The following is a 27987-nucleotide window of genomic DNA, read 5'->3' as shown; positions in this document are numbered from 1 at the left end:
AGGAAAGACCCTTTGGAAGCAAATGCTGCCCTTGCTGCCGCCCTCCGCAGCGCCCCGCAGCTGCCCCGGGGATGGACGGAGCGCACTCGCCACCCCGAGTGCGGGCAGAGGGTAAGGACCGACCAAACCGGAGCCCGGGGCGGGGGCCGAGCCGGGCGCAGCTGTTCTCGGCCGGGAGGGGCGGTGGGGCCGGCCCCCGCTGAGTGACGGCCGGGCCGGGGCCGCGGCCGGGCGGGACCCCCGCCCCCGGCAGCGGCGGAGCCGGCGCGGGCAGGACGCGCCGCCCGGGGTCGGCTCGGCACGGCACGGCTCGGCTCGGCTCGGCTCACGCGTGCGGTAAGCGGGCGAAGGGGCGGCGGGCCCGGCGCGGATCGGGGCAGAATATTTGGCCGGCACCGAGCGTGCCCGGCTCGACAGAAATAGCGGCCGCCGCTGCGGTCTGGGCAGCTGGCAGGAGAGGGGACTGCCTGGGTGCTGGGTCGCCCTCCTTCCCTGCCTGCCTCCATGCCTGCCTGCATCTCTGCCTGCCTGCCGGCGCACTTGCCTGCTTGCGGGGAGCCGTGCCCGGAGGTGGGAGCGCTGCGCCGGGATGCGCGGAGCCGGCGGCGGGCGCTGCGGCAGCCGGGGGTCCCCGGGCTCGGGGCCGTGCCCCTCGGCGGGCAGGCGGTGTCCCCGGGCTCGGGGCCGTGCCCCTCGGCGGGCAGGCGGTGTCCCCGGGCTCGGGGCCGTGCCCCTCGGCGGGCAGGCGGTGTCCCCGGGCCCGCGGCGGAGGCGCTCACGCGGCAGATCCCGGCGGCGATCGGGGGTGCTGGCACGCCGAGAGGAGAGGGCCCTGCAGCGCGCTGACCGGGTTGCAAAGGGCGCCGAGAGTTCTTTTTTACTGCTGTTGCGTTTGTAATCCAGGGAGCTCTTCTAGGAGATGGTTTTCCAGGTAACGGATCACTAGAAAGCTGTGCTGCTTTTCTAAGGGAAAAGTGAAAATTAGCAGGAGGAAACGTTCCTTGGGGCCGTGTGTTGAATTTTCCTTGGCCATACTTTCTCCAGGTTGAAACAGTCACTGCCTTGAAAGGCACTGCCCATCTCAAAGATAACCTTTCTTCACTCAGATGGATGCAGCTTCTGCCCCCACTCATGTGCCATCCTGGTGTGCTCATCTGTCGCCCTCTGCTTTTTAAATGGTCATGGATGGTTTGTTGGGCAGAATCCATTGCCCTCTGCCTCCCTTCAGAGTCAGCTGCTCTACCCGTATCTGGAGGTCCTTTCTGCTTGCTTTACATCTTTCCTTGGGTATTGGGCCTTGAGCCAGAAGGGTGCTCAGCCATGTGACTGAAATTGTTTTTAAGTGTTTTTAATTTTTTTTTTTAAATCCCTTTCTCATGTGTGACCCACCAGATCACACAGGAGTGAAGAGTGACTTCCTCATTTCTCATCCAAGAGACAAGATTTGTGCTGAGAGGTGACATGTTGTCTCAGACTAGCTGATAGAGCAAAGACTGGACAAGCTTTTTTGGGCACATAACCCCTACTTCAGGTTATAGTAGTGAGCTCTTAATCTTTTGCCCTCTTGAAAGGAGGGGCTGGACTACAACATTAAACCCAAATGCCATCTTGCTCACAGTGTAGTGTCCAGAGCCAAATGCCTTTTGCAGAGTTGCAGAAGTGTCTGCAGTGTTGTCTCTTGACAGCCTCTGTACCTCTTGCCCTGATGTATACGCAGTTGGGTATTCCAGTAAGCACACTGCATAGAAGGCTCACTGCTTCTCATTTCGAAGTCTCTGTTTTCCCCCTGTCAGAGCTCTTCCCCCACCCCTCCCTCAGCATTGCATTGTTTTCCAGCCTGACTCATCTTGTTCTTCTCCACACACTTCTCAGCTGTGATGGTCTGCTGCCTTTTCTCCAGATACTGTGTTTTTGCATAATATTGGAAATATGTTGCTTGCTCCCCACCCCCCTGAGTGTATTTGGGAAAGTCAAACAGGTATGGAAACAGTCTGGTCTATTTCATTACTGATTTTCTTTGCCCAAGTTTTACTTTCATTCACCAAAAGGACCATTTGATTTATCTTTACAAAAGATCATGAATTATCCTTTTGTAAGAAGCACCAGTCCCCTGTTGACGGATGTATAGCTCCTATTCCCCAGAGCAATGTGCTACTAAATGTAATGTTTGGAGATGAGTTGTTTTACTTTTCTGTGTGCTGCTTCACTGTTTTTCAGGTGTGTGGAGTTTTTGTGAAAGCACAGGTAGGGGGAAGGAAACTGTGGTCTGCCTTCTGATTTTTTTCCTATATAGCTGACAGCCATTTGCAAATCATGAGCCAGGAAGACTGTCTTCACTTCTCTGTTCAGGCAGAAACCTGTAGACAAAATGTCTTTACTTGGTAAAATTACTAGGCTCTTGAAAGAAACAGGACGTGAAGTTGAGTTCCATGACTCCATGGTGCTAAATGCCCCTATGTTCTTGGGCACATGGATGCAGTGCAATGGGAGGCTCAGTGGTTCTCTAGCCCCATCCCCAGTTCACAGCAGACCTTGCCTGAAATAGGGAGCTTCTGGCTTCATGTGGCCTGTGTTTGCAATCCCCAGAGATGGAGATCCCACCTCCCTGGAGCCTTGCCTTAGAGCTGCATCACCTTCCTGGGAGGCAGTTCTTCCTACTTGTTCATGGTGAATGAGATAAACACATAACAGAGGCTGTCCTGGGTCAAACCGAAGTCTATGCATCCCAGGATACTCCAGCTGGCAGCAGCCTGTGGAGAAGCCTGGAAGCAAGGTTACAGTGGTGCTTCCCCAGAGCTCTCCCCCATTCAGGCTCTGTGCAGTTTGGTAGCTCTCCCAGCTGGAGCTGGTTTCTTTGTTTCTGCAGGCCTTGTGTGATTGTGTGAGGGTCTCGCCTCTGTTAAGTGCCTCGTTCACATTTGGTGCACACTGTACACCACATACTCATTGCTGCTGGAACGCTGCTCATTTTGCTTCAGTGTTAGTTAAGCATCAACCCGTCTGGGGCTTATTAGCTGCACCTTGGTGGGACATTTCACTTCCATTTCCTTTGCTTCAGCCACACGAGCAGTGGGGTGGGATTGGGACGTGCAGACATAGGTGTGTTACTAACAGCTCGCTGTGCTTTGCTTCTGGCAGGGCTCTTTTACAGGACATGGCCGCTACCTTTCTAAGGATCCGAGGCAATGCTCAGTGCAAGACAGGGGCCTTTCTGCTCCTGTGTTCACATTGCACCCATCAGGTTCCCTGCAGAATCAGAGTGTGCCACAAAAACAGGGGTGTCCATCTGAGGGCTAAGAGAAACTCAGGCAAGAAACCCAGGATCACTTTTCAGAGGAGATCGTGCTGTCTGTGAAGCTTCCAAGTGGAAGGGTTCAAGTTACAGAGCAGGAACTGAGTGCGCAGTGTCACTAATGACACAAGTGTGCCCACATGCTTTTCACAGGGATTAGTAATTAAGCAACTGAGTGCATGCCAGGTGCATGAGAGAACCTCACCCCAAATAGGAGAGCACATAACTGTGTTTACAAGTGTGTGTCTTAGTAAAATATGTAAAGTGGGGGAGATACAGCTGGGCTGCTTTGTGTTTGAGCTTTGGCAGATCTTGGCCTGGTTACCAGACATCCAAGCTATTTGCTAATGAGAAAGACCACTTGGTGAGAGCTAGTATTGAGTTGTGTGGCTTGTAGGCTGCAGGAATATTGACAAGAGGAGAGCCAGGAGATAGAGGCAGTTTCTGGATGTTAGGTTAGCAGTTGAGTGAGCTGAGAAGACGACTCAGGAGAGTGCAAGCAGTGTGACACTTTCCTCAGCACTAGTGGATAAAGGGAGAGTGACTTTGCTCAAGCACAAGGAGCCTTCCCTAGTGTATGCATGACCTCAGACAACATACTGTTTGCTGTGGAGCTAAGTGCCAGGATGGAAATGTCAGCCCTGGCATGAGGATATCCATGCGAATGAAGCTGCATCATCAGTAAGTCTTGCCTATGGCCTAATTGAACTTCATTGCTGCAGCGGTTTGGATGGTGACGGTAACTCCAGATAGTATTACGTGTTCTGCATGGCTGGCATGTCACTTCAAGAGTCAGAAGTCATGTGCTTTGATAGACCCAAAATACCTTCTTCCAGATGTTTCCTTTCAAATATGAATTTCAGGATGCCTTAGGTTAACAGCCGCTGGCTGGGAGGAAACCTAGATCTTCCTTGGAGAAGTCTGAGTTTCCTGAAGGGACAGCAGATTTGCTGTTGGATTTCCTTAAGCATGAGCCTCTTGCAGGGAGGCCAAGAGTGCCTCAGTCTTTCTAGTTGATGGCTGACTTGCCTGGAGCAATGAGAGTGTGTGCTCTGCTTTCTACATCTGACGTGGCAGAGTTTCTCACCATCTGGGCATCCCCTGTCTTTTCACGGTCCAATCTCCTCATCCAGGACATGAATTTGTGTTTTTTCTTCTTTAAAAATCCTTTTCCTTTAGGCAGCACGTGACTGACTGACTGTAATTGGATCCCTCTGCAGCCTTCTCCTCTCCAGGCTGAAAAAGTCCAATTCCCGTTGTTTGCTCAGGTTGGAAAGACCTGTCTTCTACTAGGGGACATCAGATTGCATGCACCATCCAGCTGCAGCCTCAGTGGTGCTAAGCAGAGGGTATCCTTCGGGTCTCTCATGTGGGTCTCCTGGCTAGACACTTTCTAATGCAGCTTGGACTCCCAAGTCCACAAAGGAGTCTACAGAAAGTCTTTCATAGCTTTTGCAAGAGTTTTCAACATCTTGTACATTCAAAGTGGTGATAACAGAGCCCAAGCAGGCCAACAGTGCTTGATGCTGCAGGCTGGGTCTGTGTTTATGGCTTGTTAAAATGATGCTTTCCTCTCTGACTGAGAAAATGGGGTCTGCCTGAAAAGGGATCTGTAGAAATGTGCAGGAGACCATTCCCTTAAAGGACTGGCCTTAGGTATTTATCTTCTTTTCATTTTGCTGAGACAAAGACTTGACTTTCAGGGAGAACAATGTTCATTTGAAGTGGGGTAAACTTCTGAATGTCTGTACCTCAGGTGCCAGGCATGTAGTCTCTTGCAAAGCCACTGCTGGGCTCTGGTTGTGTCTGCGAGAGAAGGGACTGCAGGGCCCAGCTGTGATGTTTGTACCTGTGTGCTGGGAGGAGACACACCTGTACCAGCACCTATGCTGACTTCCCTTGTGAGCAGGGTAAAGAGTGATTGCAAGCACCCAGCAGTAAGACTTTGGTTGTGTTTGGCTGTGTGATGACACTGGGGATGGATCCAGTTCCACCTCTGCTCTGGTTTCCTGTTGGGTTTTGCAAAATTCACATAGGTTCACATTTTTAGATGTGGGCTCAGTAGGAGCCGATGCACATCTTTCCCTTTGTTGCTACTGGATCTGGCCATAATTTGTCGGTCAGTTCTTGAAACTCCAGGGAGCTGGTTATCTTTGGTTGCCCAGTGACTCAAAAAGCAGGGTGGCCATGGAGTCAACAGCACCCAATTATGTTGGGATGCAAGCTCAGGGTTTGAAAGCTGTTGCAGGAGGGGCAGAATCATCAGAGACTCACTTTTTGGTGGGTTGATCTCCTTCATCCCTACATCCCCACTGTGTCTGCTCCAGGTCTACATGTGTAACAGCTACCCCTTCTCCAAGTGCTTCTGGTACCCCCCACCTTGCCTTAGAACACCCTGCAAGTGCCCCAGCTCTCCTTCATTTCCTGACTATCAGCCAAAGGAGATCTCTAGGCTGAATGATGCTTTGCATACATGTGCAGCTTCCCAAGAAATTAGGGTCTGAGTCGTGCATGAGATTTTGTTAGGGTTAGCTAATGGCTTTAAGGTTTGTCAGAGGACTGACCACGTAAGACAGTTTTCATTTAGGAGCAAGCTGGAGGTGATTTGTTCCTCTCATCTGTACAGCATGCATTTTGGATCTGCACCTGGGTGACTCACTGAGGTTTAAGTGTTTGCACAGAAAGTACCTAACTTTTGTTGAGTTAATAGGAAATGGTCACTTTTGGTATGCATAGCTCTTCCATCAAAAAACCCCAAACCCGGGCATTTATCTTTTAAGTTGTGTTGCAAGTCAAAGAAAAGGAAAAATAAAAAAGGTGATTGTAGCAACTATAGAGAGGCTGGTTGATACTGGTTTGTTATACTTAAGCTCTAAAAAAAACCTCATAAATCAAAACCCTGTGTGAGTCAAGCAGGAACTGATTATAAGGCATCCCTCACAACATTAATTCCTGCCTTCACTGCCCCTTTAAAAACAGCTTTCATCCTGAAAAGACTTCTGCCTTCAAACTTGGCAGTTTTTCCAAGAATCATCAATAGCTGTGCTGGTCATGCTTGGCTACCTCCTTATCCCAAAACCCAAGCCCCTTGGTCTGCTTTCACATTTCAGAGCACAGAAGAGGTTTTGCAGTAGATTTGAGGGTTGTCTGGGTCAAGGATGTTAATTTTTTCAGCCATGGCTCTGATTGTGTGGCAGACTACACAGAATTCCCGTCCTCTGCCTTTGGTGGTTGTTCGGTGTGGGGGTGGCTAGGGATGCCCCAAACCCTCCCATGTGCTGAGCCTTGGGCATGGTGGCTGCATGCTGCAGCCTGCACAAACCCCTGGAGTCAGGGTTGGCTTGGGCTGATACCAGAATTTATCCCTGGAGAGCCCTGCACCTTTGCTGATGTTAGTTGCTCTTTCTCCCTGTGTATGTATGAAAGGAAGTGCTTTCTGTGCTGCCCTGGTGTTGGCGTGCTGGTGCACACGAGAGGGTGTGCAGGGAGGTGATGGGCTGCCCGGCACAGCATGTGCCATGTGTGTCACACAGCATGCCTTGACACAGCACACGTGGCTTTCACAATGACGTTTTTGTATTTTCTTGAAATTTGTCTTGCTGCTGTTCCTGTTGCTTTACCAAGTTCTTTCTCATTTGTTCTTTTTCCTGGGGTTTTCAGATCACTGGGGGATGATCCAGCAGACCCTGTGACTTGGCAGGACGAGTGCTGCTCCACAGTCTCCCCGAGCAGTCTGCTGCAGCCTAAGCCCATTGCTGCCCTGCTCCTGCCCTCCCTGCTCGCCCACCTGAAGAGCACAACCATGTCCCGGTGCCTGCCCTCATCTGGGGGTAAAACACAGTGGTCCCCCGTGGGATACTTTCCCAGATGGGTTTCCACCGCTTCCCCGTGCAGACGTCAGTGCTGCTCTCAGGTTTCGGTACCCCAAAAAGGTTATGGTGCTGCAGAGGGGCCGTACCAGTGCAAAGCGCTGTGGAAGGATTATTTCCAGTGTCATACAGGATGTTTTTGATTTGGAATTATTTTCAGCATCCATTTGTTTGTTCAGCATTTTTGAACTCTTCCGAAAGGAACTATTCCATCCCCCTCATGATCAGAAATGTTGTCTTGTTTTGTTTTGTTTTGTTTTCCCATATTCTGGTGAGAACAGTCTTCCTTGTAGATGACTTTCTATTATCTCCCATCCAATTTCATTTTTCTCCTTTAACAGTTTTAGTGATCGTTTTGCATTCCAACCTGTGTGCTCTTCAGACGTACAAAGTGTGAGTGCTTGGGCTGTCTTCCCGTGTGTCTGACAAGTACTTTGAACAAAGAGACCTGATGTCTTGCTATCTTAGTAGTCAATATGAATTTCAATGTTTTGAAGACTTAAAGTTGCAATAGTGTCAGTCCTGTGCAGTTTCTGAATATTACACTTATATTCTTTTGTGATGCTTCCATAGTTGATTGAATGAAAAGTGACAGGGTTGATGAAGAAGAGTGAGAACTCAAGCTGTGCTGAAGGACCTTGTTACTTAGTTTGAGCTCAGGTGAAGGTGGGACCTGTGTTAAACCATGTGCTCTGGCACAAGTCAGGGAGAACTGTTTGTGGCAGTGGCTATTTCAGTATTCTGTATAAATGAAAACAATTACACTTAGCAGAATTTACCTGCTTTCTTATCACTGGCAGTTCAAAGCCCTCTTACCATTTACAGCAGATGGGCTGGTTTGCTTTTTCTCCCAGCACTCATTAGCAAGATAGAGTAGAAGAGGCCTGGGATGTGGAGATAAGGGAGAGCCAGCAAACATACTGGTCCTGGAGGCTGTGCTGGAGGACACGATGCTGAACGGCTGGTTCTGCAGGCAGGGGAGCAGTACAGAATGTCCTGCTGCCACGGGCGAGGCTGGTGCTCCTGACAAGCAGTCCTCCCAGTGTACTCTTTGCAGGAGATGTGCGAGCTGCCAGTGCTGTCCGCCTGCACCAGCAAGTCTGGGAGGGCACTGTGCCCCCTGACAGCTCTGTTTGGGGTATGTGGCAAATGAAATTCTCCCCACGGGGATTTCAGCTGTGTTTCAGCAGGCTCTGCACCTGTCCTCAACCCTCAGGGCCTTTGCTATATGCAGCCCCGGCTTCATATCTCCGCAAGATGCTTTGAAACCTGAAGCGTTTTCCAGAAGCGTTGCCTGTGTGCACTGACATCCGATGTCTGTCCTGCCTTTCGCCTCTCAGTGCTGACATCTCCGTCCTTCTGGCAGGAGGCAACAAGGTCAGCCCTGCGGGGCTGCACTCTGGTCCCAGACAGGCCCCTGCTTGCAGCCTAGCCTGCGTTCCTGGGAAGGGTCTGTGGCTGCTTCTGGGAACAGTTGTCCTCACGTAGCCAAGACAGATACTGCCATGTGTGTGGCAGGTGTGGGTATTTTAAGTCATTACAGGGAATTTAGCAGCCTGGGGTGGGTTATTCTCTGCCTTCCTGCCTGCTCCTAGCTCCAGCTCCTTCCACAGCAGAACGGTAAAACTACATATGGCGTATGAAATCCAGGCTAGTCGTGATTTAGGCACTGCAACCTAAGGCTGCAGTAGCACAGTACGTGTCCAGATCTGAGTCCAGGCTGCTTTTCTAGGAGCTCCCGCATCAGTGTTCATGGGTAACTGCAGTAAAGGCTCTGCCCTTCTCTATGCCTACAGGAAGGGCAGGGTGCTGGACATGGCTCATAGGCTGGCTGGTGTGTGGCTGCTGCCCGCCAGCCTTGTAGCACAGGGGGCCTTGTACTGACTGCTGCAAACTGCTGAAGCACAGGAGTGTGGGGTCCCTTCACCTCACTCAGCCAAACCCACTGAGCCCTGTTGCCCCTGCTTCCTCTCCGCCCTCCTGGCTGCCCTTGGCTCTGGTGTCCACAGGCTGATGGTTGCTGCTTGGAGCAAACCAATCCAATGAAAGTATTTTCACCCTCTCAGTTCCCTCAGCTTCAGGGGCTGTTTATGCCATCAAGAAGGCACCATCTCCTGGCACTTAACTTCCTAAGTGTCGAGTGGCAGGAATGTGAGTGATGCAGGAATTACCATCACACTAGCGAGGAACCAAGCATCTGACAAGATGACAGCTCTAAATTTAAGGGCTTGCTGTTGAGCAAGCATGTGTGCATTACTGTGCCCTTTTGTGACCAAGCTAAAGATAATTTTCCTATCTGAAACAGCAGCTATGTTGTAACTTTTATAAAGAAACTTCTCCACTAATGAAGAGTGATCATAAGAGCATAATCTGTCCTGAGGGGACAAGCAAAGCTGGAGAGATGTGATTCAGGGTAGGGCTCTGATGCTCCACAGGAGCTGAAAAGAGGCCATTTATAGAAACTCAAAAGATGTTTGTCTCCTTAAAAAATGCACAGTCCTTGCTGTTATTTTATGTAAATGTCACTCAGAGGAATAGCAAAACTTTAAGAAAAGTCACCTAAATTATCTAGGGCTCAGTATTCTCTGCAAAAACAGAGCCAAAAAAGTTATAAATGTACCGAGTGCAGTGGAACAGAAGGAGACTGTCTGCAAAAGAGCAGAGTTGGATATGCTTTTGTGTGTTACACTGAGTGTACTTTTAACCCACCTGCATATTTTAAACACACTGACCATTGTCTCGTTTTGCTTGCAGAGGTCAAGTTAGATGCATGTGATTGTGTATGGCACGGTATACTAGGAGACATGGGCCAAACCTTGGGGTCAGCAGGGATTATGAAGATAGACCATTCACTTCTCTTCTTGCAGAATTGGCTTAGAACGTGCAGCAGCACACAGGTCAGCTGCTTAGCCGGCAGGAGTGCAAACGTGTTGTCTCAGGGAAGGTGGGTCACTAAACAGCACATTTAACTGGCAGCCTCCTGAACCTGAGTGGATAATACTTCCTGATCTCCTTGTGGCTTTAAAACATGGGAAGAAGTGCCATGCACTGTAGCCTCATGGAGGTTTTCAGGGCTCAGAGGTACTCAGTGGTGCTACAAATCTGTTTTCCCATCTGGTGACGATGTTACCTGGAGTGCCATGTGCAGGGTGGTGTTATTGGGGGCTTGTAAGGACATGAGAGCTGCATACTTTATGACTTCTGGTTTATTGTCCTTCAGGGAAATAAATGCCTAGGACACTTCACTAGCATCTAGCATTGCTTGCAGAAAGTCATCTCTAGCCGGGGTCCTGTAAAAAGAACTTCCTCAGTCCTGTGCCATAAATCCATGATGGGGCAATGTGCTGCCGGAGTTGTGCCACTCTCATGTCCGTGGGCCATTATGTGCATGTAGGATATAAATGGGGGGCCCTGAGCAATCTTTTGAAATCAGCCATGCTTTAAGCATAAGTCTGCAGCTCTGGGATATTCAGTGTTCCCCAGCCAGGCAGGCTGCAGCATCATGCTTCATGTGTTCAGTGTTAACGCTTCTTGTTTTCATATCAGGTTCCGTTTCAGCATAAAAGTGAGATCCACGAGACTCTTCTAAGATGTCTTACAGAAAGGAGCTAGAAAAATACCGAGACCTAGATGAAGATCAGATCCTTGGAGCTCTGACAGAGGAGGAGCTCAGGAAGTTAGAGAATGAACTGGAAGAGCTGGATCCTGATGTAAGTAATTTTTAATTGAGACTCTAGGTAGTGAATTTTAGTAGTTGTGGGGGAGTGGGCTGCATTAGTAATCTGTATTTCAGTGGGATCCTTTGCAGAGCCTATACTTGGTGCGAGAGTGGAAGAGACTGGCTGCAAATGTGCAGAAGAATTTTTTGCCATTGGAAGCACAGTCTACATGTGTGTCTTTGTTTCTGTTTTCCTGCCCTTTCCCGATGTGATGAGCAGCTGTGACTTGCAGCACCAGTATGACCCAGTGCTGGTGCAGGGCAATAATCCTGTGGAAAATGGATCTGTTTCGGACTAGGCCACCTTGGAGGGCATGTTTTGCGGGTTGCTTGGTTTGAGGGTTTTCTGGGGTTTTTTCTGGTGTTTTGGGTTTGGGGTTTTTTGTAAAAAACTTCAAATGGTCTGTATTTTCCTCCAGAAGAAACCCAAATCCCAGAGTTTTGCAGAGTGGGACAGTTTATTTTTAGCAGCCTCCTAACATCAGCAAGAGCTGCACATACGCAAACGTGGGGAGTGCTGGTGCCAAGCTGGTGAAAGGTTTTTGGAGCCAGCACTGTCCTATTGCAGGGGATGTGCAGAGCCAACTGGCAGGCCTCTGGCTTACGGCAGTGTTACTCGAGGAGCTTGGGCACTGCCAAGTGAGAAATTGTTCCTGCAACATGCAGTTAGTGTTTCTGGAGTAAATGATGGGTGGTGTAGATTGCATCATCAGTATTTTTAATTGCAACGCAGTAAAATATTTGAGAGCTGGCAAGCTAGCTCCTGGGATTAAGCGTATGGGCTAATGGGCTGGTTACAGCTACCTCAGAAGACACAGAGCCAGGCAGCATTCTGTGAAAGATGCAGAAAGGTAAAATAATTATGGACATCTGTCAGTGCAGGTCATGTCTGCTTGAAGATTGCATGGTTGCCTCTCACGGCATGAAGCCTGAGGAAGCAAGCTGTCTCCTATGCCTCCCTGCTTGTGCAATTCACACACTTCTCTTCTGTTGCCCTCCAAGGTTGCCTGGGTCTAACTGCTTCCTATCAGTAATTTTCCTTCCTAGGCTTTTCACTGATACAGATATAAATTATAATGAGCTACTTTCATCAGGCAGGCATGGAAAAATTAGTTCGTTGTTCAGCATCACCTTGGATGTCTTAAAAAGTAAACATTGACTTCTATCCAGTAAAGCTTTAAAGAACATGCTTAGTGTCAAATCTGGGAATAGTCTTACTTACTGCATTAAGGCTGTTCTATATTTAAATATAAGCAGGTGTTTACGTGCCATATGTGTCAGGCATGAACCAACTTCCCATGGTGGCTTATGTGACTAAATAACAAGGAGGCAGCTTGAAAAAGGGCTGAGGTTCACAGGGGTTTTGCTCTGCAACCAAGTGACCTCTGTGAGACCCTCTCTGTTGTTTTGTGATGGATCATGAAAGGCAGAAAAGACCACCACAACTCTCTGGTCAGCTCTGTGAAAGGTCATGAGGTTTAACTGAACTGATTCTTGTTGGGACACACGGGCATTGTAGGCACTTGGACAGACTCGTAGTGGGGAGAAGATGGCTGAGAGCCTCCAGAAAGGGAGGGCTGGAGCTGATGTTGCAGAGAAACATCCACTTGGCAGCATTTGAAACTGCAGGGAGGAAGGAGCATCACATGTCTTGGATGATGTGGGAATCAGTGGGGCTGGGTGAAGATAACCTTTGAGACAAGGAGAAGCAAATTGTCCAGCAGTGTGGAAGAAGGATGGTGCAATGAGGGAAGTGTAGAGGGGAGAGTGATGGATGGGGACTGTGGCCTGCAGAGATAACCTGTGTTTCTCACCTCCATGTCTAGAATGCACTGTTGCCGGCCGGGCTCAGGCAGCGGGATCAGACGCAAAAGCCACCAACTGGCCCATTCAAGAGGGAGGAACTCATGGCCCACCTAGAAAAGCAGGCAAAGGATGTTAAAGACAGAGAAGATTTGGTTCCTTTCACGGGCGAAAAGAGAGGTATGGTCATCCTTTGCACACCATGCTGGGTGTGTCATGATGAAGGCAGAGTGGGTGCACAGCAGAAGGGTTGTGTCTGACCTGTGTTGATAAAACTTCTCTTTGACACTACTGGGGTGGTGAATCTGCTCTCTCAGCAGCCCCAGCCCAGGTTTGCTGATAAGATGGGATGTGCCCAAGAGGTCCCTGTGCTTGCTGATTTGGGCACCACCTGATCTGTTGTTAAGTGCCGGACAGAAGTTGTACCACTGTGCAGCCTCTACCCATCCCCATGCCATTGCACCTGTATCAGGCTCTGGGAAAGAAATTATCTTCAGTCCTCTCTTGTTTCTCCTCTGCCCTGTTCTTCTGTGAGCTCCTCATGTTATGCTCCATGTTTCACCATTGCCTTTCACACTCCATCCCAACAGTGCATTTCTGTGAGTATGGTGAGTATTTCTCACCATAGAGAAACTCCACAGCTCTCCACAGCTATGATGAGTCCCAGCAGTTCCCATCTAGTTTTCATCACCTCTTGACAACGCCAGTCTTATTTCCCAGTCTCCTGCAGGTTGCTGGTTTGTGTCTTCCTGCACTGTACCTTGCAGCAGCTGCTGCACTCTTGCTCTGCATGGCCCATGGCAAGGGTTTTCATCTGCCTCGTTTCTTTCCTCTCCTTCTGGCATCTTTTCCTGTTTTCCTTGTATATGGTCCATTATCCAAGTGACATTCCTGTTCCCGTTAGAACTCTGAATATCATCTGACATGGGATATGGCCTGGTCAGTCCCTTCCTCTACGTTCCAGGAGCTTCTCAGCAGCTTTTTTCAGCTGTTGTGTCTTCCTCTGTCCATGATCCCCCTGCAGTAGATCTGGTTGTGCACTGTTCATGCTAATGGTTGCCCCATATGAAAAAAGAAGTGCATGAAAATGTGGGCATATGAGCATGTTTCCTAACAAAGGTCTTTTTGAAAGGTGTCTCCTTACTGACTCACATGGCTCTCTTTTAAAAAGAGTTTGTGTTAAATCTGTTTATTTAATAAAAGACGAGGTGGTATTTTCAGATTTAAAAAAAAAAGTAGTGCTTGAGAGAAGTAAATGAGTAAATTGAGTGCTACCATGCAGACTGGCTTGGTACCTTTCACATGTGCTCCATTGCTTACCCACCTGTCTAGCCTAGAAGGTAGAAGCAGTGTTCTGCAGGGGACAGAGGTATTTCAGGCATTCTGAGTCTGCAGCATCCTACTTCAGTCTGTTGTGATCTCAAATGTATTAAACATATTTTCATTTGTAACACACTGTAGAGAGAAGACACTACTTACAGTGACTGTGAGCCAGAGATGGTTAATTACATATTCACAGCTGTGATGAAGCTGTAAATAAATCACCACGTTTGCAGTTTGGAGGGTGATTTACTAGTTTGCCATGGGAGATGCTCTCCCTGGCCATGCTGCTGGGCCACAGAGTGGGAGTTGGGGTGTGCAGACATACTGTGTTATGACATAAAATGTCATGCATTGTCATCATCATGCATGCACCATTTAATTCAAAGTTCCATCTTGTAACAAAGCATGACTGAGATACAAAACTTTCTAAAACTTAGAAATTAACTTAAAGTAGGTAATTAAAATTAAACTAGTTTAAACCCCAGAAATTTTGATGGCGCTGAGGTGTCAGAAGGAGATATTGCATGACAGCAGAATTAAGTTTGCCCTGTTTCTCTTGTTCCCTGCTGGTGTTGCACACACCAGGTGGTACATACAGTTTGCCCAGCCATGCATCTGGTGGGACAGGGGTTCCAGATCTCTGCACCAAGCCAGGGCAGACATTTTGCTGCCGAGTACCCAGAAGATGCCTGGCTGTGCAGGCACATGACACTCTGCCTATTTTTGCTAGAGCAGCTGTGTCCCAGGAGGCAGATTCCTGCCCTCTCTGTCAGAGTGGCAGTGAACAGGCAGGAGATGGGAACAAAAGGTTGTTTATGGCAGCCTCCATTTTGTCCCAGGGGAGCCTGAGGTGCAGTTGCTTCTTCCTTGAGGCTAAATTTAGCCCCTTTCTGCATATCCCTGAGCAGTAGGATTATTTCTCCCCTTTGGTGCTGCTGACTCTAGTTTCAGAGAGGTGACAAAAATAGTCCTGGCTGGCATGCTAGGCCAGGCCTTTTGCACTCACTATCTCTGCAGTGATCCGGGACTTTTAGGGGAGGGGACTGCTCCAAAATGTTCCCAGATCCCTCCTACCCCTGTCCCAGCAATGCTGAATTCACCCAGCAGACTGCTCCCTGCCGTGGTGTATTAAAACATCACAAGCCTCTCTCTTTTCTTTTGGGCAGTGGATGCTGTGTTGTGAAATCTTAGTTCTGACCTGTTCTGCCTCTGAGAAGAATCTGCTGCCCACTGGTAGCCTGAGCAGTGAGGAGCTGCAAGCAGCTGGGGAGGCCCATCGATCCTGTCCACTGCCCCATGCCTCCTGGGATGCAGCCAGCTCCAGCAGAGAAAGGGTCATGGCTTGCCCAGTGATCACCATGGGCAATAGGATGGGCGCCTGGCAGGGAGCTGACTGCATTCAAAGCTTCAGCCTCTAAGGGGGGTGTGGGCACCCCCCTTAGGAAAAGGCCATGAGCAAACAGCTAAGATGACAAGTTTGCATTACCAGCTGGACCTGTAGATTTGTGCCTTTGAATTGTAGGGAATAGGTCTGTTCTTTGGCCTTTTGCTGTCCAGAGAGATAAAGCACAGGGGTCTCCATGTGGCATGCCTTTTGCAGCAGGGTTGAGCTAGACCAGCTGCCCTAGGCCTGCTCCTCCTTTCATCCCATGCCTTCACTGAACTGCTGTCTCTGCCTGCTGCCAGAGCCCTCCACCACCTCCTTTCCACCCTCTTTTGACTAATGTGCCATCTGCCCTGCCAACATGCACTTGGAGTTAGCAGCAAGAGGTATCTCGGTGGCAGGACTGATCCTGCACAGTGCTCGGTCCAGTCTACTGGCCTCTCTTGAGTGCTGTTAAACCTTCACCCCTTTTGTGCAGCCTTCAAAGAAGTGAAGACCTGCAGGGTCAGGCTGTGCCTGGCATTGTGAGTGCTGTGCTGTGAACAGCCATGATCCCGTAGCGATGTGCTGTTGGGTTTCCGTAGATGCTGCGCTGGTGGAAGGGCTCAGCTCTGCAGCCGTCAGGCAGGTGCCTCTCTGTTCGCATTGCAGCCGGACTCAGACCAAGCTGATGGAAGTGCATTCAGTGTCTCCTCATGTTTGTCTTGTGCTCCCTCCGTCCTTTCTACTTTTCAAACCTCACAACATGGAAATGCGTCTGCATGGGTAGCTGTGAACTGAGTGCTGTAGCTATACTGAGAGTGACCTCACTTTGCATTTATAGGAAAAGCTTGGATTCCCAAGCAGAAGCCGATGGATCCCGTTTTGGAAAGTGTGACTCTGGAGCCGGAACTGGAGGAAGCCCTTGCTAATGCCTCTGATGCAGAGCTCTGTGACATTGCTGGTAAAATAATTTCACAGTAATTGGGGGTTCAAGTTGTTCAACTATTAGGGGTTATTCTGTTCCTTTGTGGGTAACGAGCTATTGCGCTTTTTTTCTGTTTATCTAAATGCTGTCAGTTCTGACAGAATTTATTTATTTGTTTAAAAAAGTTATTCAGCCTATGTGATTTAATCAGGAGTGTGGACCAAAGCTGAGGAGGGAGAAGAAAGCTTTATCAAGGGAGCAGTGTGTGGTTTGATCTCCTCCTTTGTTTCTGCCACTGACTGTTGCTAATTCCAGCCTGTACTGTACATTCAAGACCACAGCTTTCTTCAAACCAAATCTTAAGAAATAGTCACGCAGACCCAGGGAGAATGTGGATTTCTTGTGCAACCTATTAAAGTATCTGTCAGGTTATAGAAGTCTTTCAGTGGACGTTCTGGCCTGATGGTTGTTAAGGAGCTTTTTCAACACATTTTAAGTGGTGGATTTCTTGTGATTTGTGTGGTCAGCCAGTCAGATGACAATATTGGTATCTTGCTGAAGCCCATGGTGTGGACTTAGCTCTGTGCTTGGGATAGGACATGCCTTGGCCAAAGGAGCACGTGGATGCCCCATGCTGCTTTAGCGAGGTCACATGTGGTCTGCTGGTCCAGCAGTCAATGAATATTTCAGTGATATTGGCTTCTTCTTCCAGTTTTGTCTCCTTCAGGTTTCCATACTCCCTAGCAGTATCCTCCTTGCTAGAAGTCTGTAAGAAAGTCTGTAGAATAACTACACCGACTAGACATCTTCTACATAATAATACTGCACTTTGGCTTAGAAATGTGTTTCTGCTTTAGGGCTCCCAAACATTAGCACCATGGCCAAGCATTGCATCTGTGGGTTTTGCTTTTTTACTGCTAATCCTAGAGTCCTATAAAGCCCTATCCTATAAAATCTGCCTTTCTAAGCTCTAGATCTGTGCAGCAATTGTTGTCACAGGGAAATCCTGTTCAGGGCAGCTTGTTCTACAGTTGCTGGGAGAATACACTTAAGTGGCAGCAGGAGTACTGATGTGACACAAGCTGTGCTGAAAGCTCAATACTGACAGTGACAGCCTTGCTCCTGCCTGCTTAGCAGGGCTCATTTAGCAGGAGCTCGTTCTGCTCCTGCCTGTTTAGCAGGGATCATTGTGAGCTGTGGTGTGTTGGATCCCTCCCTTGGCCAAAGGAGGGTGACTCTCAGTATCCCTGGAAGGGCTCCTCATCTTTGGTCAGGTGAGGGAGACAGAAATGGGGTGCCTTCATTCTGCTTGAGTTCCTTTGGAGAATATACCGTAAGCACCAGACTTAGAAACAGTGGGTCCCTCTTGTCTACCAACACAAACTTGAGCCACCAAAACCTGTGGTCATGACAGCAGATCCTTGCCTCTCTCTGCAGTCCAGACACTGACACTTCTAGCTGCTGGAGAGATTTAATTGTCCAAATAAGCTGTGATTTGGGGAGTATCTGTGTTCCCAAAATGCTGAGCCTACAAATTACTTTCCCAAGCCGTGTGGCACCTCTGAAAATTCCATCTGCAAGAAAATGACAGAGAAGAGGGCCAGCTAAAATACAAACAAGCAAACTCGAAGTGCCCAGCCTCACTCAGACTTTCAGATGGAGACTGCTTGACTCTGAGAGATCCAGTTGGGAATGTGTTGGGGACCTTGGGGAAGTTCACTGACACTGTTTGCTGCTGGCTGTGCAGCCTGTGCAACCCAGACACAGAGTCACAATGAGCTGTCACCATAACAGATCTCATTCATGTGCTGGGCTTCAAGGATACCTTTCTTCTGCAAATTCCAGCCCTTCTTGGCCAAAACAACAGAACATGGTGACAAACTGGTGCCAACAAGCCTAAGAAGTGCCTTTGTGGTGGCATGCTTGGATTTTAAGGAGAAGTTTATTATTTTCGCAGCTGTGTCTATCCAGAGGTCAGGACTTGTTCAAATGTGTCTGTTTTAACAAGTATTTGTGTGTCTGCGTTTTTCTTTAGAAGGTCATTTAGATACTAAAAGAAAAAGTTGTTGATTAAAAAGTCAGTATATTTTCAAACATCATCTTCCTGTTTGTAGCAGGGTTACTTTTAGAAACAAACTCTTTGCCCAAAAGTTCTTAAGGCACTGACTTCTTATTGGTCATTTGCAGCTGCCAGAAATGTCACGAGAGCCCCCAGACATGGTTCCATTTGCATTTGCTTATTGGCTTTGCAGTCTTGAGTCTGAGAGATGCAAATGGGCTGACTTAGGCTTTTGGGCTCTTAAGCATTTGAACTGTGTTCATACCACCACTCTCTACGTTTTGACCAAGCCAGCAGAGATTTAGCTTCTCACAGTGTCACCTTCCAAACGCACCAAGTTCACCACCCCAGCTTGCTCTGAGTGAAAACACGGCGTGCGTTGCCATGCTTCAGGTGACAGTCACCTCTTGTGTTGCTGCCTTGGGGTCGGTTTGGCTCCGTGTGCAGCACAGGTCATCTCCAAAACTGGGCTATGGAACTGCGTGGCACATGCCCAGTGAGCAGGGGTGACAAGGATGTGCAGACTCCTGCTGGACTGGGCCCCTTATACTAAAGCCTACCCATGGCATTTTTTTGAGTTTTTTACTGTCTTCTCATTATTTTTGTGTGATTCTGAGTGAGGTAGGCTACTGGGAAGCCTTTAATGTTTGTTTGTTGTCCACAAGATGATGTTCCTCTTTTCCTGTGGATCAGGCTGCATTGGAATAAGCAAGGGAGCACATTTGAGCACTGTTGTGCGTTTATGCCAGCTGGGGGGCTTTGTCCTTCCTTTGTATGTTTGTCTGTGCTTACACAGGGAAAGTTAGCGTGCTGTGAACTCCCATCCCAGGCAGCATCTGTGTCTTTTCCTGGAACTGGAGCCTACAATAAGTCATGTTCTCCTTTTCTTTCTCTGTAGCCATCCTTGGCATGCACACCTTGATGAGTAACCAGCAGTACTATGAGGCACTGGGGAGCAGCACCATTGTGAACAAAGAAGGGCTCAACAGTAAGTGATTTATTCTAGCAGGCTGCCGTATTTGGCATTGAAGCTGCTAGCAGAGGCAAAGTGGTAATTATTTTTAGGCTGAAGGTTAGAGTCGTGCGTGTCAGAGCAGCCTGTGATTGCTGGGGCCATCTCTGGTGCATCCTTGCCCTGCGCCAGCCAGTGCAGTCTCAGCCACTTCACTGGTGCCATCGGGAGCCAGCACAGCCCAGGCAACAGCCCCATGCAGGCAGTGTGCCTTCTGTCACCCAGATTTGGACGCTGACAGCACATAGCAGTAGGCACTGGCTGTCCTGTGCTGGGTGGCCCCAGTGGAGGGGCCTCTCATCTCGTGGCTGTTTGTCAGGTCATGCCTCCATCTCTCCAATTCTGGAAGAGGATGAACACACTCAAAGAAAAGATAGTGCTACTCAGGGTGCTTTCTTTTCACATCTTGCTTTTACCTTGCAGGTGTGATTAAGCCCACACAGTACAAACCAGTTCCTGATGAAGAACCAAACTCAACAGACGTGGAGGAAACTCTGAAACGAATACAAAACAATGATCCTGACCTTGAGGAAGTCAACCTTAACAATATTATGGTATTTTTTCCTTTCTACCCTCTTCTCTTAGAAACAAGACTAAGAGTCTGATACACAGAAGGCAGACACTGAGTCTGTTTTGCTGCACAGAGCACTATCATAACACTGAATGTAGCCAGACAAGAAACACCAGCACTTCCCATCTCCACTGTGGGCAGCAGAATGGATTGTTACCTGCTGTGGAGCAAAGGCTTGAGGCTGGTAGCACAAGGACTCGTCTAAGTGCCTGGAAAAATGGAGCTGTGTCAAGGGAGTTTGGGGAGACCCAAAACTGGCTGGCTGGCTAAAGCCATTTTAGGTTGCTTTAATGATTTAGACAGGCATTTTTCGTGGAGGGGATGTTGATGTATATTATAAGATGGTGGGGGGAAAAAAGGCTTCATAATCCAGATGCTTGCTATGAAAATATGAAGAAGTCACCCTTCTTTCAGGTGGCTCTGTCCATCTCCCACCCATCCCTTCTGTGGAGCTCTTTTACTTCTTGTAGAAAGCAAATCAGGACATAGCACCACTTCTTGTGTTGCCTTTAGGACGCATACAGGCAGTAAAAAATACAGGTTCTGTTTTCATGGTGTCTGTTGAATGATGACATAGCTAAACAGCAAGAACATGGTTAACTCCACGTGCACATGAAAGACATTTTTGCCATGCTACCCGCGCCTTTCTAAAAAATATTTTTATTTTCATGTATTTGATCCAGGCTAGTAACCCCATCCCTTGAGGACACAAGGCTGAGGATCTGGCAGGCAGGCAGACACTATTTTTGTGTGTTGAACTCATGACTTTGGGATGGAGTTTGGAGAACTGGGGAGTGACAGTGGAGGTTCTAAGCTGCTGGGTGTTGTGTTACGGCTCTGTGGATGACGTTAAGTATAGATGATTCCACATGGTGGGATCCAAATGGCGTGGCAAGAAGTCCAAGGTGAGGATGCCACTTAAAATTTTGGGTGAAAATTTGCACATCTGAAAAGGGTATCTAAAGTTCTTTGTAAGTGAAATATACTAATTTTGAAGGAACTCAGAAAAAGCAGCATTGATTTTTTTTCTGGGCTGAGACATAGCATGGCAAATGTTAGCCTGTAAGATGTTGTATAAAGCAGTCAGAGGTGTCTGTGATTTGTGTTACAAGGGATCATTTCAGGCCTTTCTGGATCAGTTCCCGTAGACGGAAATTTTCTGAACATGACATGAATGTTTCTCACTCTGTCGTTCGTATCCGAGAGTGCAGGAGCAGTGCTTTGTAGGCTCACAGATCCTGGTTACAAACATCCCCACAAGGCCTGTGTTCCTAGGTAGCTGAGTTTCTGGGCAATTAAAGAGCAGAGATGTGGCTTCAAATCAAGGCAGTAAGCTTTCAGCAGCATACAAAATAGGATTAAGACATTGCCATGCTCCTTAGAACATGCTAGTTCTAGCAAGTGAACTTGTTAAAACATTTATCAACCCATTCCTGAATTACTTCAGTGCATTTGGTGATTTGACCTTGATGAGAGTTAAAAGTATCTTTTAAATGTATTGCATATTCATTGCACACAGATGATGGCCTAACACACGCTTTCTGCGTTTCTTGTCACAGAATATTCCGATACCAACTTTAAAAGCTTTTGCAGAAGCACTGAAAAACAACACGTACGTGAAGAAGTTCAGCATAGTTGGGACACGGAGCAATGATCCTGTTGCTTTTGTAAGTACTGTGAGCTCATCGTTCCAGTGTTGTGACAGGAGCTGTTCTTGGGCAAGGTATTTCCGGCATTACTGACTGACTGCTTCAGCACCTTGTGTTGGGTTTGGCACATTTCACACCTCTAGCTGTTTGGTGCAGGTGCTTCAGTTTCAGGAGCACTAGTGGAAGCCAGCAACAGACAGGCTTTTGTTCCTTCACTTCGTTTTTCATCTGTGGAGATTTCAGGGTGCAGTCCTTTAATCCATGCAGTCTCTCATTTGTCCTCTTGGATCTCTTGGAAAAGGAGCGTGAGACAAGAACCGATGACCTAGTGGCATGTTCTAAAAAACAGTTTGTCTCTCTCTGTGGAGATTTGTTTCTGTTGGTACAAAGGTGTGCCCACCTGCTGCTCCCCCCACACATGTCTGTTCCAGCTCTCTCTCCTGTATTCTTTGTGCAGACGTGTGCAGAAGCAGGGTCTCCTCATTGGTGGCCTCTGTAGGTGATAATGGGAATTTCTGGCTGCTGTGAGTGATCTTAAATATCAGTGGGGATGCAGAGAGGAGCCAGCTGTTCTGCCTGGTCTTTGTGCTGCCTTCCAGGCTGCATCTTCGCATCCTTCTCCAGCACCATTGCAGTCAGTTTTTGCTCTTAGTCACCCAGGTTACCCCTGCCTACCTCCTCAAACACACACATGTGTGCACACCACTTTCCTGATAGAAAATAAACTTTCTGGAGGGCACGTACTGCTCTTAAATTATTTCAGGCACTCTGGACTGGGTAAAAACCCTGTGCAGGCAGGACAAGTGCCGTCTGAAAGCTTGAGGGGTGCTGTGCTGGGCTAGGAGAGCTGTGGGGCTAAGTGCTGTGGGTGCAGGTCAGCTCTGCCATGTGTGCATCACCTTCTGGTCCTTCTGTTTCATGGTGTAAATGGATCCTCCCTTGCAGTTTGTATGAAGTGACATGATCTGATCAGGTCTGGGACATTATGAGCATTCCAGCCACTTCCGATCTCACCCACTAAGGGAAGCAAAAATGATTAATACGATTGTGATGCTGCTTGGGGGAGGACACCTTGGATGTGGAGCATCCTTTGTTGTTCAAGACAGATGTTCCTCTCTCCGTGTGTTGTAATGGGAAGCATCTCAACCCTGTGCAGTGCAGGCAGGGACTCATCAGAATGGAGGCAGGGCCAGTGCAGGCCAGCATCCTTGTCATGACCGTGCTGGCTTTAGAAGAGGGACAGATGAAGCTGTCACAGGGCAGCTGCAGGTGTGGACTGTCACCTTTTGGGGTCGCCCCAAGTGTTTGTCCATGTGAGGTTTTGCTGTGGCCTCCAGCATGCTCATGCTCAAGAATTCCCCTGCAACAGCAGGGAACCCCTTCACAAACAGCACTTCCATCTGGTGGCAGTGAAAACTGCTTAGCAGATGTTTCATGTGGGATCCTCCTGGAGTCCTCTGGAGGTGAGGGGAGCTGAAGCCCTGCTGCCCTGCAGTGCTCTGCCCCTGCCTGACTGCCAGCTCTTTCTGCCCACCTCTGTCCACAGGCCCTGGCAGAAATGCTGAAGGTCAATAACACACTGAAGAGCCTGAATGTGGAGTCAAACTTCATTTCCGGGTCAGGGATCCTGGCTATTGTTGAAGCACTCGAGGGTAACACGTCACTTGTGGAGCTGCGCATTGACAACCAGGTAAAGCGTGTGTGGGTGACAGCTCTGGTCAGGTGAACGAGGCCTGCGTGTGGGGAGCTGAGTGTGCCGTGGTACAGAGGCTGGGGCAAGCGTAGCTCCCCGAGAAACCCAGAGCTTGAAGTGGCTGAGCTGTGGGGAGCTCAGAGACAGCTGATTGGGAGACCAAAATCCTGGTTTCTGCAGATGTCCATTAGCTGCTAATCTGTCCAAGAAATAAAAGACTTTGGACAAAGGGAGTTGTGGGAATGTCTGCAGGAGGAGTTGGAGCTGCTGGGTTGTAGCATGTGTACAGGAAAAGGCCAGCAGTTTGTTTTACCAGCTCCAAGTCAGAAATGTCAAATGAACCACAGGTCCAGAGAAAGATCTGCAATCTCCACCCCTTCCCTCTAAGTGCTTGCTCTGAATCACCCTCTAGCCTGAACAGCTTGCTTTTCTGTTTTCAAAAGAGTCAACCCTTGGGCAACAAAGTAGAAATGGAAATCGCGAATATATTGGAAAAGAACACCTCCCTTCTGAAGTTTGGGTACCATTTCACTCAGCAAGGTCCCCGGCTTCGCGCCTCCAATGCCATGATGAATAACAACGACCTGGGTGAGTGAAGCTGGCTGCAAGCCGGGAAGCATGGGAATGTCCTTTGGGCAATTGCTGGTGGGATTAGGGCAGAACTGCTCACGTTGAAGATGTGCATGAATTAGAATGTGGATCTTGAAGGGCCTGATGATGCTTTGCCCCTCAAGGAGGAAGGCAGCCTTCACCAACTGGTTCCTTAATGCAGCTGCTGCCAGCCAGGCAGTGTTTTTTGCAGTAACAGTGGGAATTGTTGGGAAAGAGCAAGAGCTGCTAATGTGGTTCAGTACAGCTTGTGATACAGCATGTGGCACATGGGTTATGAGGTGCTAGCATTTGTGGTTCCTGCCAACTGCATGTCTTCCTCCAGCTTCATTCCCACTTTAACAAGGAGATGAAAAGTAGTAGAGTTGAACTTTGACAGCAGTAAGATTTGGCCCATCCCCTTCAGCAAAACAAACTGGAACTGTTTGTAGGGATATGTGGGAAGCCACGTGGCTTATGAGTTATCTGTATACCCTCAATGAAGTGATCAGAAATGCTTGTGAAGCAAAATGCAGGCAAGTCTGCAAACTGCCATTTCAGCCAAAGCACGTGGCAGAGGCTTTCCATTGCTTGGCTACAAGCTGCTGTAGAGCACAGGAAACCAGGCCAGCAGAGCAGTGCTGAATGCAGCTAACACACCCACCACGCTGTACTCGGCAGATGATAAATCTGTTGTGTTTTAAATACAAATGAAAAAAATCAATCTTGCTTTAGCCAGCACTGTCCTCCTAGGAAGCACAGCCAAGCACAGGGGTATGAGCCAGTTCTTCACAGATGACACAAAACACTCAGGACTCAGTGAGTTCACTGGGTATCTGTTCTGCCTGTGGTTGCATTCCTGGTCACTCGAGCACTGCACTGGGAAAGACTTTCTGTCCTTTCGAACAGAGCATAATTTTTAATGACTCTGCAGCACCTGGCATTCAAAATAGTCAGCTCAAAGATTTAAAATCTAGTATTTTGACTGTTCCTGCTGTTAAGGGGATGAATTCACAACTTGCCTTCCATGTAAGAGTTGTGTATTTTGCCTCTTTGACCACTAAGATCTGCATTTTTTTGTCTGATTTGGTTGTTTGCAGCTCGTATTCATCGGTCTGATGGTGTCTGGCAATAGCATCTCAGCTCTACACCTGGACAATGTATAAGTAAAGAAAACCTTTCTTTTCCTCCCTATCAGCAATAGCCCTCTGCTTCTGTGCTCCACTCCAGTGTTCTTGCCTATCAACTGATGCTACCAGAACATGGTTTTGGTGCCATAGCTTCTGATCCCTAAGATACTCTGTGTGAACTGACTGTGAAGGCTTTCATGTTCATCCTCATGAGCTAACCTCTGCATTCTCTTTATACATTTTTGTTCTGGTTTTTTTTGCACACCTTTCTTGAAAAGTCATGAGTGTAGGTGTCAAACAGGTGTAAATCAAGTTTTTAAGACTAGATACGGGAGTGCTTTGACCATGTTAACCATGATCAGAGGACTGGAGCCCAGTGGCTTAGGGTAAGGTTTTAAAAAAAATTTTTTTTGAAAAGGCAAATTTTTAATTTGAAAAACGAGCCAAGGAAAAACTGTGACATCTGTTTCCTGCTGTCTCTACATCAGTCAGATAATGCACTGGCCAAAATCCAGTTACAAACTGTGAAATACAATTAACTACAGAATAAGGGAGGTAGGGCTGAAAGTAGCTTCTGGCCTTAAAAAGTCATAGGGAGACAAACCTCATCTTCCTTGATTTTACTGTGAAAGGCTGTGCCTGCTGCTTAAAGCAGGAATTCAGCAGCTGATGCTATCCTGTTTCTTTCCTGGCAGAAAGTACATCTCTCAGCTCCTTCTACAGCTATTAAGGCAAGCCTCCATCCACATTCTCCCATTGCCATGACTGACTCCTCTTTCTCTTCTTTTTCAGTGAGGAAGAGAAGACTTGCAGAGGTGAATGGGCCTATTTTTCCCAAGTGCAGAACTGGAGTGTAGTTCCTGGCTATGGAGGTCGTTCCCGGTGATCTGTGCTGCACTGTGGAAATCTAAAGGCAATAAGTGCCTTGACAGAGTATTTGTGGTGCCTCTGTTCTGTTTTATGCACTAACAGTTGAAGTTAAATAGTGGCTGTAGTTTTTATGAAGATTTTATCCAGTAGGACTGTTGATGTTTTCTGTAGAGTTGGAAACTATTCAAGCCAACGTGTCAATTTTATGCAACCTCAGTTTAGAGTACAATCCAGTGTTAAAAGGGGATTAATTTTTCTATAAACTTGCTGCACGGTGTTTCATGAAGTTAGGATGTGGTATGCATGAGTGAAAGATACAATTGTTGCACACAAATTATAGAAGTATTAAAAAAATACTTTATTTTTTTTTTTTTTTTCAAAGTTGATCTCAAGTAACTACAGAGGAGTAACTAGTTTAACTAGCACTTCTAACATCTGGAAACATGGCTAATTTCAAGAATTGTGAATTACAATTTTTTACCAACATTTGCTGAATCATTTAATTGGAGATGCAGTTTCAAATGCATCCCAATGTTTCTTAGAAAAAACTGATCTCCACCCCCTGATTAAATGGAACTTAAGGCCACCAAATATTAAACAGAGTCTCAAAAATCAAGTGGTTTAGATGGGTCAGTATCCTTCAATCCCAGGCAAATCCTAACCCCCAGAGATGGCCAAACTAATCGGCAAATTCTCTTCTATTCCCCACTCCTTTCAGTTTCCTCATGTTAAAAGCATTTGTCCAGATATTCACTGGAGACAGGTCAAATTCTCTCCCTTTGCTGTTTTGTCTAGACGCCCATGTCCATTAATTAAATTTTGTTTTGCTAGGAATTATTTCTTTTACTGCTGTTCCTTATGTCCACATAAATGCAAGAATAAATGTTGTGCTCTAGAAAAGCTGTGAAGCAAAATACCCTGAATCTGAACTTACACTAGATATGATCTCACAGCTTTTTGTCAGTCTCCAGTCATCATCTAGCCTGGGAGGAATTCTCCACAGGCTTGTGTATCTCCTAGAGCTGCAGTATGCAGGACTGGACCCAGCAGATCCAAAACTCCCACAATTAATGTGGGTGGGATCCTGCTCAGTAGGAAGTCTCCGTGGAAGACGCATTGCTGTACTGAAACCTTAATCTTGGGTGGATGACACATCCTATAAAATATTCTCTCTCTTGCTAGAAATCTGCCTTTAAATGTCTGTTAAGGAGTGAAGTTTTTCAGCCTTTTATATACACTCTGGCAAAAGTCCCACAGATTTCTTCAGAGCTTGTGCACAAACACCACGGATGATTTAGCTCTGACCAGCAAAGCAGAGAAACACTATTTAGCAATGTGGGAAACACACTTGTTGCTCTTTGAATCTTAATAAATGTGCCTATGGTGTCATATAAAATGCTTCACTATAGCTTGTTTCCTCCACTGTGCAAGTTCTGTATCAGAAAATGAATGTGAAAGAAAAATACTTGAAAATATATTAAAATGAAAAGAACTGGCAGACTTAAGAAAGTACTTTCTTCTGTGTGCAGTGTGAAGACTTTGCAATGACCAACTCAATCATCAAATCAGAGCCACACAGTTTCAGCTGAGCCATCCACTCAGATTTCCTTGACACAGGCTCAGCTCTTCCCTTGGTTTCAGAATGTAAATGAATCTTATCCTGGAAAATCCTGGTGGTACTAAGAAACACAGACATGCAAGGAGATGCAGCTGCAGACCAGGAACACAACCATGGGATACTACTACAGCCCTTAAAAAAAAAAAAGGAGACGAGAAGAACTTTCTCCTATGTTTTACTGTAGCAGCATCCAAATTAACAATGCAGCCCAAAGGTATCTTAAGCTGTCAGGATCATTCCGGGTTCCTTGGCTTAACTCACAGAGCTGTTTTGCTGCAGGATGCATCTGACAGCTGAGGGTGGTGCAGCAGAGACAGGTAGTGCTGAGGCATCAGGCCATGTGGTGAAAGGCTTTAAGCTGTGCAGCAATGGAGCTACAAAATGGTGATACTTAGGAGCAAATGTATCCCTGTTTGGCCCAGCAGCTCTCCAGGAAAAGGGAGGAAAAGCCATCTGACTTTCCCTCCTGTGACTGCAGCATCTGGAAGTCACAGCCCATCC

General features: G+C 47.7%; 1 protein-coding gene across 6 annotated transcripts; it reads left to right on the top strand.

The window, feature by feature from the left end:
- The first annotated feature begins 13 nt into the window (after positions 1-13).
- On the top strand, positions 14-27639 carry TMOD1 (tropomodulin 1). Of its 6 annotated transcripts, XM_048292611.1 has the most exons (11): positions 14-111; positions 10708-10871; positions 12706-12862; positions 16213-16332; positions 19254-19343; positions 19791-19921; positions 21498-21605; positions 23134-23277; positions 23724-23868; positions 24969-25034; positions 25791-27639. In XM_048292611.1, exons 2-10 carry the CDS (start codon positions 10752-10754, stop codon positions 25001-25003), a joined length of 1050 nt encoding a protein of 349 aa, XP_048148568.1. In that variant the 5' UTR covers positions 14-111; positions 10708-10751; the 3' UTR covers positions 25004-25034; positions 25791-27639. The 6 variants fall into 6 exon arrangements, with proteins under 6 accessions (XP_048148568.1, XP_048148563.1, XP_048148564.1 ...); XM_048292606.1 differs by lacking the exon at positions 24969-25034 and having other exon boundaries at positions 15-111; XM_048292607.1 differs by lacking the exons at positions 14-111; positions 24969-25034 and adding an exon at positions 292-336.
- The last annotated feature ends 348 nt before the right edge of the window (positions 27640-27987 follow it).

The sequence above is a fragment of the Corvus hawaiiensis genome, chromosome Z (assembly GCF_020740725.1).
Source record: "Corvus hawaiiensis isolate bCorHaw1 chromosome Z, bCorHaw1.pri.cur, whole genome shotgun sequence".
Taxonomy (NCBI): Eukaryota; Metazoa; Chordata; class Aves; order Passeriformes; family Corvidae; genus Corvus; species Corvus hawaiiensis.
Note: the sequence above shows the minus strand (reverse complement) of the source record. Positions and strands in the feature narration are given on the sequence as shown.